This window comes from Orbicella faveolata, unplaced genomic scaffold (assembly GCF_042242905.1).
Source record: "Orbicella faveolata isolate gen_17 unplaced genomic scaffold, um_ofav_v1 contig_34, whole genome shotgun sequence".
Lineage (NCBI taxonomy): Eukaryota > Metazoa > Cnidaria > Anthozoa > Scleractinia > Merulinidae > Orbicella > Orbicella faveolata.
The window spans coordinates 30,156,259-30,179,106 of NW_028301563.1; the positions used below are offsets into that span (position 1 = coordinate 30,156,259).

The 22,848-nt window shown below is 38.3% G+C and overlaps 1 protein-coding gene across 1 annotated transcript; it reads left to right on the plus strand.

Annotated features, from left to right (window-relative positions):
- Positions 1 to 791: 791 nt before the first annotated feature.
- On the plus strand, positions 792 to 20,464 carry LOC149105729 (uncharacterized). Its single transcript, XM_089272380.1, has 8 exons — positions 792 to 843; positions 1,795 to 1,848; positions 10,516 to 10,671; positions 12,592 to 12,642; positions 13,575 to 13,628; positions 17,238 to 17,393; positions 19,317 to 19,367; positions 20,322 to 20,464. Exons 2-8 carry the CDS (start codon positions 1,797 to 1,799, stop codon positions 20,462 to 20,464), a joined length of 663 nt encoding a protein of 220 aa, XP_089128506.1. The 5' UTR covers positions 792 to 843; positions 1,795 to 1,796.
- Positions 20,465 to 22,848: the final 2,384 nt, after the last annotated feature.

Sequence of the window (22,848 nt, forward strand, 5' to 3'; positions counted from 1 at the left end):
GGTCCTTTCTATATTATAAATAGTAATGTCGCAGAATAAAAAGGCAAAACACTAACCCCCTGCCTACAGGAGTTCTTTTGTTTACTGCATTGGATTGGAAATCTACGAGACGGTTCACGGACAAACTAGCCGATTCGTTGCAGCTGGATCACTAGTAACCATCTCGAAAAGACCGACTCTACATCCTTACTCGAAAATCCAACTCGAAATCCAATTCGAAACCCTAACTCGAAAATCCAACTCGAAAATCCACCTCGAAATCCAACTCGAAATCCTAACTCGGAAGTTAGTTTGTCTCGCGAAATAGGCCTTCTGTGTGCTTTAATGATGATTAAGATTTTTGCCGACTTAGGACTATAATACTCACATTCTATAATGAATTTCCAAGAACAACTCGAGGGTCTAGACCGTGTAGGAGAAATCGTAGATAGATCAAAGTTCTTTTTGACTGTCTTTTTGTGTACATATCTTCTCGGTCGTTTCTCAAATTGTCATTTTTTTCTTTGTATGCATAGAATATACAAACCGAAGAAACAAGTCGCTTTGTAACTTTGAAAACAATACTAGTCATTTTCAAGATACGCTTGTCGTTTGGAAAATAAAAACATTTCAGCCACGTTTATGATGAATGTTATTCTATATTCTGTTCGTAACGCCACTGTAGAGAGGTTAACTCCATCCAGGCCCTCTTTATTGTTTAATTTTTCTCCGCTCAGGTGAGATAGGCCTTTTGTGTGCTTTAAATTCTTATGATTTTTACCGACTTAGGACTATATTACTCACTTTCTGTAGGGAATTTCCAAGAAGAACTCGAGGATTTAAACCGTGTAGGAGAAATAGCAGGTAAATCAAAGTTCTTTTTGACTGTCTTTTTGTGTATATATCTTCTTGGACGTTTCTCAAAATTTTTTTTTTTTCTTTGAATACATAAGACATACATACCGAAGAAGCAAGTCGCTTTGTAACTTTAAAAGCAATACTAGTCATGTAGTAAATGGTTTGAACCCAGGAGTACCATTAGTTCGTATAGTGTGATCGTCCAGGTGGGGATAGTTCTGAAAAGAACTGTTGTTGGTGTCTGACGCTTCGACAACCTGAGCAGAAGTCATCTTCAGAGTCAAGTGAATAGTGTTTGTCAGTCGATGATGTTATAAGTCTGGTCCGTTGAACGTGATTGGTCAGTTTAGCCATGATGGTATTGGCTGAAAGACTCGTGTAAGGTTTGTCATCAGTCATTGGTGGGTTTCGATCCATCTATTGTTAGTCAAATTGGTCGGTTTTTGGTTCGTGTATTGTTAAGTCGGTCTGTTAGAAAACCGTTTGTCGGTTTCGTTTCCGTCATGGATAAGTCGTTTGTAAGGGGCCGGTAGTTGTTGACATCGGTTAAGAGGCGTTTGTTCTAGGTTACGAAGCCTGGCAGGCGGAGCATTTGATCTTGTAAACTGTTCCGACTGCCAAGCTTCCTACATTGGTGAGACTGGCAGAAACCTTAACACAAGACTGACTGAACACAAACGAGCCACGAGAAATGGTGATGCCAACAATCACATTGCTGTACATCATCAACTGACAAACCACAACATTGACTGGGACTCTGCCCAGTGTTAAAACCTACGATACAAACTATTTTCAACGACTGACCCTGGAAAGCTGGTACACTAACGTAGAACAAACGCATCTTAACTACGCTCAGGAATAAGAAATCTTCAGAGCAGATTGCTGATAAATTAATAGTAATGGTCGAGATACATCTTGAACAGCAAAGACTAATTCAGATTTTTGTTGGGTCATTAGATATGAATCCGATGGTATTACAAGGAACTGGTGTTGACCATGATTTTGTGAAAGGTAAGAAAATAAATCAAGGTAAAAGTAATGCATTTCATTATGCAGATTTACAATTTTGGGACTCAGTTAATCGTTAATTACCATCAGTTAATTGTGCGAATCTATTATAATTTATTATTATACAGGCACGAGTGTTAAACTGCAAAATACGCCACTAGTAAAATTCATGCGAAACTATATGCAGCAATTCAATGGCGTTTTTTGACTGTGAGCAGTCTCACTTTAAGTCGAAGATCGGCGATGGAAGAACGCAAACCAGGAACAGGAGGGTCGATCAGAGGCGACCGTTGAAACCGCAAGCCGCGAGTAGCACAGGCTACGGAAGACGAGCAACGCTTGCGCTGCTAGCCGCAGTTCGTTTGCGTTTTTCCTCGCAGATTTCGGGGAAAAGAGGGATTGCTCACAGTTTACTGAAGTAAGGTATTTTCCATATCGTCACTTGTGATGATATTGATCACAGTATTTAATTTCCCGCTTTTTCACGGTTGTTTGTGCCAACAGTCAGTTTGACTATAATAATAAAAATATTAGACGGTGGCTTAGGGATATGAATTTATTTTCTCGTGTTAAAACAGTATTTTACTCAAAAAGCGAGCAACTGGAACATTTTCTTAGAGAAAAACATGCAAACATGCAGTACACCTTTTTTTTTTACCCATATCTCAACAACATCGTACATGAATGTGACTAAACTCCAAACACAACACACAAACAACAGTCGTTAGTACAGAAGCGGCGGATGGTCCAGCCAAAACCTCCTCTCAATTTTTAACACAGGCTCAAAGTTTTATACGTATTTCCTAGGCGAAAAAGTTAACTGGAAGAAGGGTTACGTAAGAAACCGCAGAACGTGCTCTGATTTTCTACACAAAAATATTGTAAAATAGCAAGCATCAAATCTGTCATAAATAGAAGTTAAAAGTAAAACCGTTGACTGGTCAGTCAGGCGCTTCCTAAGTTTTCAAGAAACGCACAAAGCTAGGAAAGGAAACATCTCGTAAATGTTACTAAATCCTATAGAGGAAGACTCGAAGAAATCTTTACATGGTATGATATGTAAATTAAAATAAGGTCAAATAACCTGTGAAATGGCGAACATATACCAAGACGTGAGAGGAAACAGAACTAAATGCCAACCACTTGCTAGAGAAATTACAGTACAGTATGTACTAAACGAAACATGATCACTGACTGAATATATAAAGAAAACTTTTTTTTCTTTGCGCTGTTTCAAACAACGTGTCAAACTGAAGACATAAAACTAGAAAGCTAAACAATTGTTGCAGCCATGACATCAACAAGAAAAGTTGACCGCAGTCTAATGGCGTGATCCATTGAACCAAAACTTTCAGGGCTGTCTGAGGTTTAAAAGTTTCTTGGTGGCGAATGGATTGCAACGCGTACAGACGGTCTCGTTCCATTTCACTCACAGTTAAAATGGCGGATGTTGGATGTTAGAGTTAGATGACGATTTCGACTTTATCAACTCATGATATTGTGCGAGCTGTTTCATGCGTAGAAATCTAACCCGTATGACAAGTCATTTTGAACAGACTGTTCCCAGATATTTGCCGGCTGAGTTCAAACACCACTTTCGAATGACGAAAAGAACATTCAAAATTCTCTCAGGAATAAACCGTTTTTAACAGTCAAAACATACACTTAGCTTGCGAAGCAGCTGCCAACCTGTTGTAAGTTTTTTTTTTTTTTTTTTTTTTTTTTTTGCAATTCAATTTTATTTACAGGATTTACACTCACACTACTTACAGCACCTCTGTTTATACTTACAAATATACTTACGTTATACTTACTTAAAAAAAAAACTTACACTACTTCCAATACATTTATTACAATACATTGACACTAATTAATATATAGCGCGTTTACTTACAATGTTTTTTTTTTATTGTTTCTACATTAATTGTTCAAACCCATACTAAAAAAAAAAAGGAAAATTAATTTTTTTGTCGCTTACACTGCTTACAACACTATATATTATACTTACATAAGTACTTACACTATACTTACTTCTTACACGATGCTTACACTTTATTAACTTGCACTACTTACAATACATGTGTTACAATACAATTACACCAGTCAAATTGAATTACAGTTTTTTTTTAATTTATTTATTTCCACAATTACAACAATTGCAATTGTTTTTTCAACAATTTATTTACTGAAGAATGAACAAAGTTTGGTTAAAAAAGTTAACAATGACACCATATGAAATTACTTATGAAAATAGATAATGTAAATTCTTCTCTACATACTTATTTAACTTAAAGACTTTCCTTAATGGTAGCGTTTTCCGACTTTAATTATTAGGTAAAATTGTTCTCTCAAAAATCTTCCACTTTTCTTTAAACAAATTCGTTTTATTCAATTTGAAGTATATATGTTTTTCAGTTTCATATTTAGTTACCAAAATTCTTAAAAAGGGATTCAAGGAAGGTAATATTTCTTTACATCGACAAGTCCAAAAGAAAGATTTCCCTAAAATTACTATGTAATTAAATAGATCCATCTCCTCCTCAAAAGACCCAACAATAACATCGCAGTATGTAAGCGAGAGGCTTCTGCAACTCTTGATTTTACTCAAAATTTTTTCATTAACCTCATGCCAAAAAGAATTGGAAAAAGAACAACCGAACAAAATATGGGATATGGTTTCAGTTAGCTGATGACAAAAGGTGCAGTTCGGATTAGAAACGTATCCTATTTTACACAGGCGGTCATTAGTAAACAGAACAGAATTCAACACGTACTTTGTACTGAAAGGAGCGTAGATACGGTTCGTTAGCAACCTTCACTGGCAAAAGAAATGCTTCTGAAACTTGCTTATCATCAAGGCTAAATTCGTTGTTTAGCTTAACCCATTTACTTGGCTTTTCCAATTTTTGTTTTATAAGAAAACAATAATAGTCATGACATTTAAGACTTTCCAAATCAAGAATCACCTTAAAATTTGGTATGTTGACACGCAACTTCAAAGGAATAGATTGCCTTAGGCCTGTCCAGACTAAAAAATTGGACCTTGTCAATCCCTCACTTCTGACAACATTAAAAGACTCGATATTTGACTTGTCAAAGAGCAGATCATTTGTATATTTAATATTCACATTAAAGTAATGCTTATAAAAAACACTTTTACCATCGATTTTGATTTCTTTGTTGTTCCATATAACATATTTGTAAACATTATTTGGATCTACTATTTCCCTTATATTTGACCACCACATTAACAGATCCTGATAAAAGGTGGATGAAATGTTTATCTGGTTTACATCATAATTACACTGAAGAAGAAAAAGACCCCCTTCATTATCCAAAAGATAATTAAGGTAAGACTTCCAGAAACCTGACGAGTCCTCGTCCGTTATTCTCATTAGCCAGCTCAACCTCAACGCTTTTATCATGGTTTCATAATCTATCATTTTGAGCCCACCTTGCTCATAAGGTGCATACGTTGAACTTCGAATAACTTTATCTTTCCCATTCCACGAAAAATGAAAAACTAGATTGTTAAATTCTTTTATAACTTCAGACGGAGTGCTTATCACCGAGCTCGGGTATATTAGTTTTGGAAGAAGAATTGCTTTTATAATATTAACCTTGCCATGAATTGACAAACCCCTTGACTTCCATAAATTTATTGCATTTCTGATTTTTTTCAGCCTTTGCTTAAAATTTTTCTCCACCAGTATCTGTACATCATATGTAATGAAAATCCCTAAAAACTTAACGTAAGTTTTCCATTTGACTCCATGTGGTTCATTTTCACAGTTCTGGAGGGAGCCGATCCACATTGCTTCTGTTTTCGCAACGTTAAGTTTTAGTCCAGAAACTTCCTCAAAACAATCAAGCAATACAAACAAAGCTCGTGCGGAATCTAAATCCGATAAAACAACAGTTGTATCATCAGCGAACTGCAGCAGTTTAGTTTCTAAATCGTTTATTTTTATTCCTTTAATATCGTCTTGGTTTCTTATAGCAATCGCTAGGATTTCAACAGCAGAGACAAAGAGGTAGGGAGAAAGGAGGTCTCCCTGCCTAACTCCACGCTCTATCTTAAAGCAGTGAGAGCAAAGGCCATTGTTTATAATACAACTTTGAATATCTTTATAGAAAATATTGACCCATCTTATAAAATCTGGCCCAAAACCGAATTGATTCAAACATTCTTCAAGAAAAGTCCATTCCAAACTGTCGAATGCTTTCTCAAAGTCAACAAAAAGTAAAATTCCGGGTAATTTCTTAGCTCTTGTATAATCCATTATATCAAGAATTGAGCGTATGTTCTCACTGATGTTTCTGCCCGGGATATATCCTGATTGATTATAATGTATTAATTTAGGTAATAGACTTTTCATTCTTTCTGCAATAACTTTTGAGGCTATCTTTGTATCAACATTCAAAAGGGAAATTGGCCTCCAGTTTTGAAGATCACAACGATCTTGGCCCTTTTTCTCAATTAATGTAATTACAGCCTGTCTTTGTGAAGGGCTCATTTCTCCTTGTACAAAAGATGCATTGAAGCATTCAACTAAAGGATCCCCCAAGCAATTCCAGAAACTCTTATAGAATTCTATAGGTAGACCGTCATTTCCCAGAACCTTATTTAATGGAAAAGAGTTTATGATTTTAGAGCATTCTTCAAGACTTATTAGTCCTTCACCCAGAGATCTTAATCATGTGAAAGTGTTGGAGTAGGCAAGTCTTCAAAGCGAAAGTATAATTCGTTTTCGTCAAGGCAGTTTTTTCTTGATTTACAAAGATTTTTATAAAAATTTTTCTCTCCCTCTAAAATTTCGAAGGGATCTACGGTAATTACTCCACTAAGCCGAAGCTTCCGTATGTGCTTTCTTATATGATTACGTTTTTCTAAATTAAAAAAATATTTAGAAATTTTTTCTCCGTGTTCATACCACCTCGCACGTGATCTAACTATTATACCCTCAACCTTTTTATCATACATTTGTTCCATTTTTTCTTTCAAGACATTTAAAGTTGATAAGTTCACTTGACTGGGATTGTTTTGAAAAATTAAAGAGGCGTCTTGGAATTCTCTATTTAACTGCCACTCTTCTGCTTTCCTTTCCTTTTATTCCTCGAATATTATCTGGAGTATTTCTTAACATTATATTTCACCCAATCCCAAACAGAGCGTGGGTCGCTAAGATCTTGCTTGCCTTCTTGAAGCCACGAAGGAAGAAGACAATTTACTTCATCGACATATTGTTTATCATTCAGAAGGGAGCAATTTAATTTCCAAAAACCTGGACCCTTTACTTTGTCATCAACATCTTGAAACTCTATCGTTATCGCAGAATGATCGGTTTTTATTGCTGAAATTATGTCAACATTATAAACGTTGTCCGATAAAGAATTAGAAATAAGCCAATAGTCCAGTCTTGAGAAAATCATAGGATTTGATTGACTCCAGGTAAAGCTGCGTACCGTGGGATTCTTTACACGCCAAATGTCGTGTACATCAAGTTGTGACCGTAACTGTTCTATTATGCTAATTACAGATTGTCTTGGAATCATGTTGCCACCTCTTTTGTCGAAGACTGAATTTAAAGGACAGTTGAAGTCTCCTCCAACAATGATATTTTCAATTTCGTCCAAATTGTTTTTCACAATGGTTTGCAAAAGTGACCGATAAAAGGTAACCAATTCATTGTCCCGATTTGGAGCGTAAACATTAACTAGAAGAGCAGGTTCTCCACTTAGAAGAACTTTAAGCATAATAAATCTACCGGTAGGGTCAACAATGGATTTTTCGACTGTACAATCAAAATTATTCCTGGTTAGAATTGCCACCCCTCTCGCATTGTTAGCCCCATGAGAGCAAAACAATGTAGCACCCCATTCTCTTTTCCATGAAACTTCATTCCCTTGAGTAGAATGTGTTTCCTGCAGGAAAACAATATCCGGTTTTTGTTTTCTAAGCCAAGTAAATATCGTCCGTCTTTTTCGAAAGTTGTTGATGCCTCTCGTATTTAACGATATAAGTTTACCCTTCACCATTTTTGCTGAAAAAACATAGAGAACAACCGAAATTAAGGAGAAGAAGGATCGCCATGTATCTATAATTAAATAACCATCCAAGTATAATCACTGAAATCTTCCAATAATTAGAGCCATAAAACGACAACTTTGAGATATATGAATAATATGTCTGCAAAATTACCGTTAAGAATAAAGCGTAAATAAATAAATTTACTACAAAAGAGTTGTTCACAAAATTCGCGCTTGTGCAGCTTTGCACGAGCAAATGGGACACACATGAAATCATCGCTCGATGGACATTAGCGCTTGCCTTTGCTGTGCTACGCAATGTTAGAAGACTAAAAAAACAAAAAAAAAAGAAGCAATTAGCGACACAATATTTAGATTAATAAATTTCTACGTGACCGACACTGCCCTTCCATCCACAAAAAGTTTTCCCTTTGTGAAACGAACTCTCTTCCCTTCTTCAAAAGCCTTTCGCATAAGTGGAAGAGCTTTTTTCCGAGTTTCGAAGTCGCTAGGTATGAAATCTTCGACAAAACTCACCTCGTTAAGCTCCGCCTTCCCTTCTGCACTCTTTGCAGCCTGAAGTAGTTTTCTTTTAAAGGGCCTACTGTAGAGTTTGGCAATGATGTGTCTTGGCCTCTCACCTTGCTTTTTCCCTGTACGATGCGCGTTCTCTACTTCAGCTGCTGCATGTTCGAAGCCAAGACGTGTAATGTAGTCCAGAATTATCGCCATACAGTCTTCGCCATCCTCGTCACTCACACCTAAAACACGAACATTGAAATCTCTAGAGTATCTCTCTAAATGTTCCGACTTTTTCCGAAGGTCGTCGTTGCTTTGTCGAAGGTTGTCTATCTCGTCGGTGTTAGCATTCATCGAGTTGAGAGAAGTCTTCAAGTTGTCAAACCCGGCTTCGAGCTCCTGTTGTTTAAATTTCAATCCGTCTATTTCTTCTACCTTAGATATAACGCTTTCGATTTTTTGTAATCTTTCGTTCGTATTTCGTTGAAAAAGCTTCACGTCGTCACTCAGTTTCTTAATTTGGTTTGTAAGGTCACCTCTCATTAATTTTAGCTCTTCCAGCACCGCGTCCGACATGGTCGATTCCTCGAGGTTTGGCACCTTCTTCGTGTTGTTTTTCTGCTTATTTTCTTGTTCAAAGCTCTGCAAAGGCACCAGTCTTTTCCCTGACCGAAGGCGTTTCTCTGAAATGTAGCATTGCTAATAAAGTACAGCTCTGGTCGAATGATAACCAGGAAAAGCTTCTTCCAATGCGGAGCTCGACAAGACACGTCTTCACTCCATGAATGCCCAGCGGTCTTCCCAACCTGTTGTAAGTGCACATGAATGTACGAGTAACACTGATAAATCCGCTGTGAACATTCCACAAATCTAGACTGATAAGTGTTTTCTTCCATGTTGAACATAGAAAGTATACCGCCAGGTACTGGAATTAAGAATGGGTCGGTCAAATGGAATGCTCAATTTTCGATCGGACCGGCCCAACCGAGAAAAGGTCCACGCGAAACGTGTATCGGCTTTTTCGAAACTTTTCTTGTTGGACCGAATTGATCCATTCAGTTTTAGTCTGAGACTTCCGGAAATCTTGGTTGAATTGATCGTGCCCTAGCTTTTAAAATCTAGACCGGCGTCTAGATCGCTCTACCTTTTACTCTCGCCTTGAGAAAATTGGTAAAAAAAAAAACTAAAAAATCATTTGGCTTCCAGTTCTACTCAAACTACTAAATGGAATTAAGCCCAAAGACAAAGAGGAAAAGGACAATAAAAAGAGCAAGCAAACTTTGGTAAATTAAAATTCAACTCAGGCAATGAAAACACCAGCTGAATACGAAATTGAGACCCTTTTTCAAGCCCAGACGTAAAAGGTGTTCAATACAAAACTTAGCGAATTAAACGCCCCTACGAAATTTTGTTAGTCTATAAACGAGGCTAGAGAAATTGAAAACATTCCTGTCAGTGAGTTCGACCTTCCTCTGAGCAAAGTTTTCATCCATATCCGGAAGCAAAATGACAGTGATTACAAACTGGCTACCTGAGCGGCTTTCAGCGAAGTCAAATCGTCTGGTTTAACCATATAATGAACATCTTTTTAACCGAGCTTGGTCGGTCTGTATGGGAGAATCTTGACCTCGGTCATGCGTACAGAACGAACGCAGTGAGGTCTGTACTCACGACGTCGGTCAATATTTTTCCATACAGATCTCCCACTCGGCAATAAGAACGAAATACGTATTAATCAGAACAATGGCGGGATCAGTGGCTGCTACCGAGGCCTTAACTAAGTGCCACCCTTTTATTTACATGTTTTTCCTTTTATAAAAAAAAAAAATTCTAATTAGGATGATTTACATGCAAGGTAGGTGCAACTTTTGACAGTATCTGGCCTCATCGGTCGTAGGTCCTTATGTCTCCAGATCTTTTGTTATTTTGTGCAATTTCTGTCGATCTTCAGTTTCTGGCAAAGATTCTGATAAATGAAAAGAGACCTTGGGATTTCTACAAACAGATCGGCTGCTTTCCAAAGGCAAGAAAAGAAAACTGTGATTACACTATCTTAAGATAAAAAAATAATATTTAAAGATTTCACTAATAACTCCCCAATACACGTTTTGATTCTCACAGCAAACATACATTGGATCAAAGGAAAAATCCAAGAGAAGAAAAATGACTTACGAAATGCGTTAAGTTGCTACACTGAAGGGATTGAAGTGAAGTGCAAAGATGACAAGTTGAACATCGCGCTTTACTTCGAGAGGTCACAGACTCATCAGCAACTAGGTGAGTTCAGACTGCATATTTGTTTTCCGTTGTAGCTTAGTGAGTTGAAATATCTAACTTCAGATTGTAAAAACTAAAAATGTACATTTTGATTGTCATAAGTTTCTTTCTTTGTTACTGAGTCCTGGTCATTTGTTCACACACCACTTGATGATTTTAGTTATTTCCACCACACGCCTGGGTAATTAAAAATCAATATTATAAGAAAAATTAGGTCTTCATCACTTCTTTCAACTTAAGTGGCGACAAGTTAAGACGAAATCCGAAAGAAAATCAAGCAATTTCAGGTTTTAGTGGACAAAAATCTAGTACCAGAATAATTTTAAGTATTTTACAGTCATTTTTACATTTTCTTAAAGCTAAATACATAAATAATTGCTTGAAATAACACCGAAAACAATTTCCCATGTGAACTAGTGCAAACACAGGCAAAATTTCATCATCAGCTTCATTTCACCAGTACTTTCAAGTGTTTCATACGAAGTTCAACATTCGTTTTCGACGTTTGGTGTTGCTAGAAATGATTTTCTTTTGAGAGGATATTTAAAACAGTCGCACAGAAGTTTGCAATACGATGTAGATAATCTTGGTACTAGGTTTTTGTCCTCTGGTTACTCGAACTTCTGGCGCATTCCTTCTTAATACCAATCTCATGCCTTTCCATGAGAGCTGCCTAATGTAATAGTGTACCGAGTGCCAAATCGACAGCTTTCATGGAAAACAAACCAGGCTCCTAATAATGAATTCTTCGACTAGATATTTTACTCTCGCAGGACCATTCCCTACTAAGACCCCCTAGGGATATAAAAAGACGACCGGGAATTGTTTAGGCAATTTAGTAAAACACCGATCGAAGAGAGGTATCCTAAGATGGACGACCTTCTTATTTGGGGCCACCTTTTAAGCAATCATGCTTTACACTTTATTACGCCTCTATACCTTCCCGGGGGGACTCTCATATCAAAAAGGACGTGGGTGCTCGTCGTACGTGTTAGGGGTTAAAAACGTGGTTTGGTACCTCTTCGGGTGTTCAGCTTCAACAGGTCCACAGCAGGAGCTTTTGTGATACATTTTAGGGTATTGAGGCGAAAAAATATGACATGAGATAATGTGTTGTTTTAGAATTGGCACCTCTTAGGGGTGAAAAACATTTCAAGCTAGACCCACAAAACAGAATCTTGGTACCTCCTAGGGGCTCTTTTCAAAATTTCAGACGAGCACCCCCGTCCTTTTTATATTAGAGTACCCCCGGGCGGTATCCTTTATCATTTACTCCGCCCAGATTAAATTGCCCTCGAAGCACTATCAATGTCTAAGATTTTTACCGACTACGTTACTCATTTTCCGAAGGTAATTTTCAGCATGCACTCGAGAATCTCAACCATAAACAGTGGAAGCTCTCGTAAGCGGACACCCTCGGGACGCAAAAAAAAGGGTTCCGTAATTGAAGCTGGCCGCTTACGGGGGCTTGCCCAGCTAACAATTAACATTGGGAATGCAAAAAAACACCACCGCTTCAAATGACTTCTTTGTTTCTGATAATGGCGATAAATGTATTACAGCGGACAACTCGTAAGCGGAGAGCTCTACTTAGAACCGCCCTCACAAAGTCCCGTTTGTACTCCCATACAAACTCTGTATTTACTCATAGTCGTAAGCGATTATTCCCCTGAGAGGCCGCGGACACGTTGAGGGCTTTCGATTTAGATTTTTCCGTTCTTTGCGAGCTCCCGTAAGCGGACACTGGAAGGAAATTCCACGCATATCGCATAGTATTGCAGTTAGTACTACAGTTAGTTAACAATTATTCCACGAGCGCGCGTTGGATATGAGTCTCAGGCTAGGTGAAATCGGCCTTTTGTGTGCTTTAAATGATTATGATTTTCACTGACTTAGGACTATATTACTCACTTTCTATAGGGAATTTCCAAGAAAAACTCGAGGATTTAAACCGTGCAGGAGAAATCGCAGGTAAATCAAAGTTCTTTCTGACTATCTTTTTCGTTTCTCAAATTGTCATTTTTTTTTCTTTAAATACATAAGATATACATACCGAAGAAGCGAGTCGCTTTGTATCTTTAAAAACAATACTAGTCATATAGTAAATGGTTTGAACTCAGGAGTATCATTAGTTCGTATAGTGTGATTGTCCGGGTGGGGGTAGTTCTGAAAAGAACTGTTGTTGGTAACTGACGTTTGGAGAACCTGAGCGGAAGTCATCTTCAGAGTCAAGTGAATAGTGTTTGTCAGTCGATGATGGTATAGGTCTGGTCCGTTGAACGTGATTGGTCAGTTTTGCTATGATGGTATTGGCTGAAAGACTCGTGTAAGGTTTGTCATCAGTCATTGGTGGGTTTCGATCCATCTATTGTTGGTCAAATTGGTCGGTTTTTCGTCCGTGTATTGTTAAGTCGCTCTGTTAGAAAGCCGTTTGTCGGTTTCGTTTCCGTCATGGATAAGTCGTTTGTAAGGGGCCGGTAGTTGCTGACATCTGTTAAGAGGCGTTTGTTCTAGGTGACGAATCCTGGCAGTCGGAGCGTTTGATCTTGTAAACTGCTCCGACTGCCAGGCTGCCTACATTGGTGAGACTGGCAGAAACCTTAACACAAGACTGACTGAACACAAACGAGCCACGAGAAAGGGTGATGCCAACAATCACATTGCTGTACATCATCAACTGACAAACCACAACATTGACTGGGACTCTGCCCAGTGTTAAAACCTACAGTACAAACTATTTTCAACGACTGACCCTGGAAAGCTGGTACACTAACGTAGAACAAACGCATCTTAACTACGCTCAGGAATAAAAAATCTTAAGAGCAGATTGCTGATAAATTAATAGTAAGGGTCGAGATACATCTTGAACAGCAGACTAATTCAGATTTTTGTTGGGTCATTAGATATGAATCCGAGCGTATTACAAGGAACTGGTGTTGACCATGATTTTTTGAAAGGTAAGAAAATAAATCACGATAAAAGGAATGCATTTTATTATGCAGATTTGCAATTTTGGAACTCAGTTAATTGTGCAATTCTACTATAATTTACTATTATACAGGCAAGAGTGTTTTACTGAAAAATACGCCACTGGTAAAATTCATGCGAAACTATATGCAGCAATTGAATGGCGTATAGACTGTGAGCAGTTTCACTTTAAGTCAAAGATCGGCGGTGGAAGAACGCAAACCAGGAACAGGAGGGTCGATCAGAGACGCGAGTTGAAACTCCGAGCCGCGAGTAGCACAGGCTTCGGAAGACGAGCAACGCTTGCGCTGCTAGCTGCAGTTCGTCTGCATATTTCCTCGCACATTTCGGGCAACAGAGGGATTGCTCGCAGTCTACTGAAGTGGGCTATTTTCCATATCGTCACTTGTGATGATATTGATCATACTATTTAATTTTCCGCTTTTTCACGGTTGTTTGTGCCAACAGTCAGTTTGACTATAATAAAAGAAAATTAGCCGGTGGCTTAGAGATATGAATTTATTTTCTCGTGTTAAAACAGTATTTTACTCAAAAACTGAGCAACTGGAACATTTTCTTAGAGAAAAACATGCAAACATGCATTACACTTTTGTCACCCATATCTCAACAACATCGTACATGAATGTGACTAAACTCCAGACACAACACATAAACAGCAGTCATTAGTGTAGTAGCGGCGGATGGTCCAGCCAAAACCTGCTCTCAATTTTTAACACAGGCTCAAAGATTTGTATGTATTTCCTAGGCGAAAAAGTTAAATGGAAGAAGAGTTACGTAAAAAACCGCAGAGCGTGCTCCGATTTTCTGCAGAAAATATTGTAAAATAGCAAGCTTCAAATCTGTCATGAATAGAAGTTAAAAGTAAAACCGTTGCCTCGTTAATCAGGCGCTTCCCACGTTTTTGAGAAACGCATAAAGCTAGGAAAGGAAACATCTCGTAAATGTTACTAAATCCTATAGAGGAAGACTCGAAGAAATCTTTACAAGGTATGATGTGTAAATTAAAATATAATGTGAGGAGAGAAAATTAGATAATTAAGTATGTTTTACACATTCGCTTTCGCTATCAGAAAATATAGAAATCCAACATAGATATATTAGTTTTAGCTCGTTTTGCATTTCTAAGTTACAGGTTACTGTTCCAGTTCATTGACCGTAACAGACACCTACTATTTTGTTGTAGGATCATAACTGTAATTAGCGTTGAACTGTAATTACTACCTGCAATAGTCTTTTGTCAAACTGTTATCTACCTGTATTGTTTTGAAAGTTATTAATCTTGTAAACGTCGAATTCCGTTGTAGCCAATCGAGCTTTCTGAAATGTATTAGATGATGTTTAGTTAAGACTTTTTAATAGCTTTACGTAATCCTTTAGAATTGTGCTTTCGGCTTAAATAGTCGAGCCTTGTGAAATATTCTTTGGTTATATTCTGGTTGCATTCCGGTTATGTTCCGGTTGCATTCCGGTTGTGTTCTTGCATTAAAACGATATCGTTGGACCTAACTTCTGAGTGCTGTTGACGTCTCTGAAGATAATTGCCTGTAACAGATCCGGTACTGATCCCCGCAGCAAGAGAGTTTCCCCAGGTTTTTACAGAAGTGCTTTCCCAGGCCAAAAACCTATTATCACAATAATAAGGTCAAATAACCTGTGAAATGGCGACCATATAAGTACCAAGACGTGAGAGAAAACAGAACTAAATGCCAACCACTTGCTAGAAAAATTGCAGTACAGTATGTACTCAACGAAACATGAAGACTGACCGAATGTATAAAGAAAACTTTTTTTTTATTTAGGTTGTTTCAAACAACGTGTCAAATTGAAGACATAAAACTAGAAAGCTAAACAATTGTTGCAGCCATGACATCAACAAGAAAAGTTGACCGCAGTCTAAGGGCGTGATCCATTGAACCAAAACTTTCAGGGCTGTCTGAGGTTTAAAAGTTTCTTGGTGGCGAATGGATTGCAACGCGTACAGACGGTCTCGTTCCATTCCACTCACAGTTAAAATGGCGGATGTTGGATGTTAGAGTTAGATGACGATTTCGACTTTATCAACCCATGATATTGTGCGAGCTGTTTCATGCGTAGAAATCTAACCCTTATGACAAGTCATTTTCAGCAGACTGTTCCCAGATATTTGCCGGCTGAGTTCAAACACCACTTTCGAATGACGACGAAAAGAACATTCGAAATTCTCTCAGGAATAAACCGTTTTTAACAGTCAAAACATACACTTAGCTTGCGAAGCAGCTGCCAACCTGTTGTAAGTGCACATGAATGTACGAGTAACACTGATAAGTCCCCTGTTAACATTCCACAAAATCTAGACTGATGAGTGTTTTCTTCCATGTTGAACATAGAAAGTATACCGCCAGGTACTGGAATTAAGAATGGGTCGGTCAAATGGAATGCTCAATTTTCGATCGGACCGGCCCAACCGAGAAAAGGTCCACGCGAAACGTGTATCGGCTTTTTCGAAACTTTTCTTGTTGGACCGAATTGATCCATTCAGTTTTAGTCTGAGACTTCCGGAAATCTTGGTTGAATTGATCGTGCCCTAGATTTTAAAATTTAGACCGGCATCTAGATCGCTCTACCTTTTACTCTCGCCTTGAGAAAATTGGTAAAAAAAAAAACTAAAAACTCATTTGGCTTCCAGTTCTACTCAAACTACTAAATGGAATTAAGCCCAAAGACAAAGAGGAAAAGGACAATAAAAAGAGCAAGCAAACTTTGGTAAATTAAAATTCAACTCAGGCAATGAAAACACCAGCTGAATACGAAATTGAGACCCTTTTTCAAGCGCAGACGTAAAAAGTGTTCAATACAAAACTTAGCGAATTAAACGCCCCTACGAAATTTTGTTAGTCAATAAACGAGGCTAGAGAAATTGAAAACATTCCTGTCAGTGAGTTCGACCTTCCTCTGAGCAAAGTTTTCATCCATATCCGGAAGCAAAATGACAGTGATTACAAACTGGCTACCTGAGCGGCTTTCAGCGAAGTGAAATCGTCTGGTTTAACCATATAATGAACATCTTTTGAACCGAGCTTGGTCGGTCTGTATGGGAGAATCTTGACCTCGGTCATGCGTACAGAACGAACGCAGTGAGGTCTGCACTCACGACGTCGGTCAATATTTTTCCATACAGATCTCTCATTCGGTAATAAGAACGAAATACGTAATAATCAGAACAATGGCGGGATCAGTGGCTGCTACGGAGGCGTTAACTCAGTGCCACGCTTTTATTTTTATTTTTTTCCCTTTTATAAAAAAAAATTCTAATTAGGATGATTTACATGCAAGGTAGGTGCAACTTTTGACAGTATCTGGCCTCATGGGTCGTAGGTTCTTATGTCTCCAGATCTTTTGTTATTTTGTGCAATTTCTGTCGATCTTCAGTTCCTGGCAAAGATTCTGATAAATGAAAAGAGAGCTTGTGATTTATACAAACAGATCGGCTGCTTTCCAAAGGCAAGAAAAGAAAACTGTGATTACACTCTCTTAAGCTCGAAAAATAATATTTAAAGATTTCACTAATAACTCCCTAATACACGTTTTGATTCTCACAGCAAACATACATCGGATCAAAGGAAAAATCCAAGAGAAGAAAAATGAGTTAAGAAATGCGTTAAGTTGCTACACTCAAGGGATTGAAGTGAAGTGCAAAGATGACAACTTGAACTTCAAGCTTTACTTCGAGAGGTCACAGACTCATCAGCAACTAGGTGAGTTCAGGCTGCATATTTGTTTTCCGTTGTAGCCTAGTGAGTTGAAATATCTAACTTCAGATTGTAAAAACTAAAAATGTACATTTTGATTGTCATAAGTTTCTTTCTTTGTTACTGAGTCCTGGTCATTTGTTCATACACCACTTGATGATTTTAGTTATTTGCACCACACGCCTGGGTAATTAAAAATCAATATTATAAGAAAAATTAGGTCTCCATCACTTCTTTCAACTTAAGTGGCGACAAGTTAAGTCGAAATCCGAAAGAAAATCAAGCAATTTCAGGTTTTAGTGGACAAAAATCTAGTACCAGAATAATTTTTTAAGTATTTTACGGTCATTTTTACATTTTCTTAAAGCTAAATACGTAAATAACTGCTTGAAATAACACCGAAAACAATTTCCCATGGGAACTAGTGCAAACACAGGCAAAATTTCATCATCAGCTTCATTTCACCAGTACTTTCAAGTGTTTCATACGAAGTTCAACATTCGTTTTCGACGTTTGGTGTTGCTAGAAATGATTTTCTTTTGAGAGGATATTTAAAACAGTCGCACAGAAGTTTGCAATACGATGTAAATAATCTTGGTACTAGGTTTTTGTCCTCTGGTTACTCGAACTTCTGGCGCGTTCCTTCTTAATACCAATCTCATGCCTTTCCATGAGAGCTGCCTAATGTAATAGTGTACCGAGTGCCAAATCGAGAGCTTTCATGGAAAACAAACCAGGCTCCTAATAATGAATTCTTCGACTAGATATTTTACTCTCGCAGGACCATTCCCTACTAAGAACCCCTAGGGATATAAAAAGACGACCGGGAATTGTTTAGGCAATTTAGTAAAACACCGATCGAAGAGAGGTATCCTAAGATGGACGACCTTCTTATTTGGGGCCACCTTTTAAGCGATCATGCTTTACACTTTATTACGCCTCTATACTTTCCCGGGGGGATTCTCAGATAAAAAAAGGATGGGGGTGCTCGTCGTACGTGTTAGGGGTTAAAAACGTGGTTTGGTACCTCTTTTAGTGTTTAGCCTCAACAGGTCCACAGCAGGAGCTTCTGCAATACATTTTAGGGTATTAAGCCGAAACAATATTATATGAGATAATGTGTTGTTTTAGAATTGGCACCTCTAAGGGGTGAAAAACATTTCAAGCCAGACCCACAAAACAGAATCTTGGTACCTCCTAGTGGCTCTTTTCAAAATTTCAGACGAGCACCCCCGTCCTTGTTATATTAGAGTACCCCCGGGCGGTATCCTTTATCATTTACTCCGCCCAGGTTGAATTGCCCTCTAAGCACTATCAATGTCTATAATTTTTACCGACTACATTACTCATTTCCCGAAGGTAATTTTCAAGCTGCACCCGAGAATCTCAACCATAAACAGTGGAAGCTCTCGTAAGCGGACACCCTCGGGGCGCAAAAAAAAGCGTTCCGTAACTGAAGCTGGCCGCTTACGGGGGCTTGCCCAGCTAACAATTAACATCGAGAATGCAAAAAAACACCACCGCTTCAAATGACTTCTTTGTTTCTGATAATGGCGATAAATGTATTACAGCGGACAGCTCGTAAGCGGAGAGCTCTACTTAGAACCGCCCTCACAAAGTCCCGTTTGTACTCCCATACAAACTCCGTATTTACTCATAGTCGTAGGCGATTATTCCCGTGAGAGTCCAAGAACACGTTGAGGGCTTTCGATTTAGATTTTTCAATTGTTTCCAAGCTCCCGTAAGCGGACACTGGAAGGAAATTCCACGCATATCGCATAGAATTGCAGTTAGTACTGCAGTTAGTTTACAATTATTCCACGAGCGCGCGTTGGATATGAGTCTCAGGCTAGGTGAAATAGGCCTTTTGTGCGCTTTAAATGATTATGATTTTTATCGACTTAGGTCTATATTACTCACTTTCTATAGGGAATTCCCAAGAACAACTCGAGGATTTAAACCGTGTAAAAGAAATCGCAGGTAAATCAAAGTTCTTTCTGACTGTCTTTTTGTGTATATATCTTCTTGGACGTTTCTCAAATTGTAATTTTTTTTTTTTCTTTAAATACATAAGATATACATACCGAAGAAGCAAGTCGTTTTGTAACTTTAAAAACAATACTAGTCATATAGTAAATGGTTTGAACCCATGTGTATCATTAGTTCGTATAGTGTGATCGTCCGGGTGGGGGTAGTTCTGAAAAGAACAGTTGTTGGTGACTGACGTTTCGAGAACCTGAGCGGAAGTCATCTTCAGAGTCAAGTGTATAGTGTTTGTCAGTCGATGAAGTTATAGGTCTGGTCCGTTGAACGTGATTGGTCAGTTTAGCCATGATGGTATTGGCTGAAAGACTCGTGTAAAGTTTGTCATCAGTCATTGGTGGGTTTCGATCCATCTATTGTTTGTCAAATTGGTGGGTTTTTGGTCCGTGTATTGTTAAGTCGGTCTGTTAGAAAGCCGTTTGTCGGTTTCGTTTCCGTCATGGATAAGTCGTTTGTAAGGGGCCGGTAGTTGTTGACATCTGTTAAGAGGCGTTTGTTCTAGGTGACGAATCCTGGCAGTCGGAGCGTTTGATCTTGTAAACTGCTCCGACTGCCAGGCTTCCTACATTGGTGAGACTGGCAGAAACCTTAACACAAGGCTGACTGAACACAAACGAGCCACGAGAAATGGTGATGTCAACAATCACATTGCTGTACATCATCAACTGACAAACCACAACATTGACTGGGACTCTGCCCAGTGTTAAAACCTACGATACAAACTATTTTCAACGACTGACCCTGGAAAGCTGGTACACTAACGTAGAACAAACGCATCTTAACTACGCTCAGGAATAAAAAATCTTAAGAGCAGATTGCTGATAAATTAATAGTAAGGGTCGAGATACATCTTGAACAGCAGACTAATTCAGATTTTTGTTGGGTCATTAGACATGAATCCGAGCGCATTACAAGGAACTGGTGTTGACCATGATTTTTTGAAAGGTAAGAAAATAAATCAAGATAAAAGGAATGCATTTTATTATGCAGATTTGCAATTTTGGAACTCAGTTAATTGTGCAAATCTACTATAATTCATTATTATACAGGCAAGAGTGTTTTACTGAAAAATACGCCACTAGTAAAATTCATGCGAAACTATATGCAGCAATTGAATGGCGTATAGACTCTAAGCAGTCTCACTTTAAGTCGAAGATCGGCAGTGGAAGAACGCAAACCAGGAACAGGAGGGTCGATCAGAGACGCGAGTTGAAACTGCGAGCCGCGAGTAGCACAGGCTTCGGAAGACGAGCAACGCTTGCGCTGCTAGCCGCAGTTCGTCTGCGTATTTCCTCGCACATTTCGGGCAACAGAGGGATTGCTCGCAGTCTACTGAAGTGGGGTATTTTCCATATCCTCACTTGTGATGATATTGATCATATTATTTAATTTCCCGCTTTTTCACGGTTGTTTGTGCCAACAGTCAGTTTGACTATAATAAAAGAAAATTAGCCGGTGGCTTAGAGATATGAATTTATTTTCTCGTGTTAAAACAGTATTTTACTCAAAAACCGAGCAACTGGAACATTTTCTTAGAGAAAAACATGCAAACATGCATTACACTTTTGTTACCCATATCTCAACAACATCGTACATGAATGTGACTAAACTCCAGACACAACAAGTAAATAGCAGTCATTAGTGTAGAAGTGGCGGATGGTCCAGCCAAAACCTCCTCTCAATTTTTAACACAAGCTCAAAGATTTGTATGTATTTTCTAGGCGAAAAAGTTCAATGGAAGAAGAGTTACGTAAAAAACCGCAGAGCGTGCTCCAATTTTCTGCAGAAAAATATTGTAAAATAGCAAGCTTCAAATCTGTCATGAATAGAAGTTAAAAGTAAAACCGTTGACTCGTCAATAAGGCGCTTCCCACGTTTTTGAGAAACGCATAAAGCTAGGAAAGGAAACATCTCGTAACTGTTACTGAATCCTATAGACAAAGACTCGAAGAAATCTTTACAAGGTATGATGTGTAAATTAAAGTATAATAAGGTCAAATAACCTGTGAAATGGCGAACATATACCAAGACGTGAGGCGAAACAGAACTTAATGCCAACCACTTGCTATAGAGAAATTGCAGTACAGTATGTACTAAACGAAACATGAACACTGACTAAAAATATAAAGAAAACTTTTTTTATTTAGGTTGTTTCAAACAACGTGTTAAACTGAAGACATAAAATTAGAAAGCTAAACAATTGTTGCAGCCATGACATCAACAAGAAAAGTTGACCGCAGTCTAAGGGCGTGATCCATTGAACCAAAACTTTCAGGGCTGTCTGAGGTTTAAAAGTTTCTTGGTGGCGAATGGATTGCAACTCGTACAGACGGTCTCGTTCCATTCTACTCACAGTTAAAATGGCGAATGTTGGATGTTAGAGTATGATGACAATTTCGACTTTATCAACTCATGATATTGTGTGAGCTGTTTCATGCGTAGAAATCTAACCAGTGTGACAAGTCATTTTGAGCAGATTGTTCCCAGATATTTGCCGGCTGAGTTCAAACACCACTTTCGAATGACGAAAAGAACATTCAAAATTCTCTCAGGAATAAACCGTTTTTAACAGTCAAAGCATACATTTAGCTTGCGAATCAGAGGCCAACCTGTTGTAAGAGCACATGGATGTAGGAGTTACACTGATAAAAACGCTTTTAACAATCCACAAAATCTGCACTGATCAGTGTTTTCTTCTATGTTGAACATAGAAAGTATACCGGAAGGTACTGGAATTGAGAATGGTCGGTCAAATGGAATGCTCAATTTTCCATCGGACCGGCCCAACCGAGAAAAGTGGTCCACCTCGAAAGGTAGACCGGCTTTTTCGAAACTTTTCTGGTTAGGCCGAACTGATCCATTCAGTTTTAAACCGCGATTTCCGGAAATCTTGGTTGAATGGATCGGGCCCTAGATATGTAAAATCTAGACCGGCATCTAGATCGCTCTACCTTTTACTCTCGCCGTGAGAAAATTGTAAACAAAATCTAAAAAATCATTTGGCTTGTTTTTACTAAAACTACTAAATGGAATTAAGCCCAAAGACAAAGAGAAAAAAGGAGATCAAAAGAGCAAGGAAACTTTGGTAAATTAAGATTCAAGTCAGGCGATGAAAACACCCGCTGAATACGAAATTGAGACCTTTCTTCAAGCTCAGACTTAAAAAGTGTTCAATACAGAACTTAGCGAATTAAACGCCCCTACGAAATTTTGTTAGTCAATAAAAGAGGCTAGAGAAATTGAAAGCATTCCTGTCAGTGAGTTCGATCTTCTTCTGACTAAAGTTTTCATCCATATCCGGAAGCAAAATGACAGTGATTACAAACTGGCTACCTGAGCAGCTTTCAGCGAAGTCAAATTGTCTGGTTTAACTATGTAATGAACATCTTTTCAACTGAGCTTGGCCGGTCTGTATAGG

Bases quoted from the DNA above. Each gene is read 5' to 3' on its own strand.
- LOC149105729 (XM_089272380.1), top strand. From the start codon at position 1,797: ATGAATCCGATGGTATTACAAGGAACTGGTGTTGACCATGATTTTGTG. The intron at 10,672-12,591 runs GTGAGTTCAGAC...CACTTTCTATAG, and splicing joins ACAGACTCATCAGCAACTAG to GGAATTTCCAAGAAAAACTC. The intron at 12,643-13,574 runs GTAAATCAAAGT...TTGGGTCATTAG, and splicing joins CCGTGCAGGAGAAATCGCAG to ATATGAATCCGAGCGTATTA.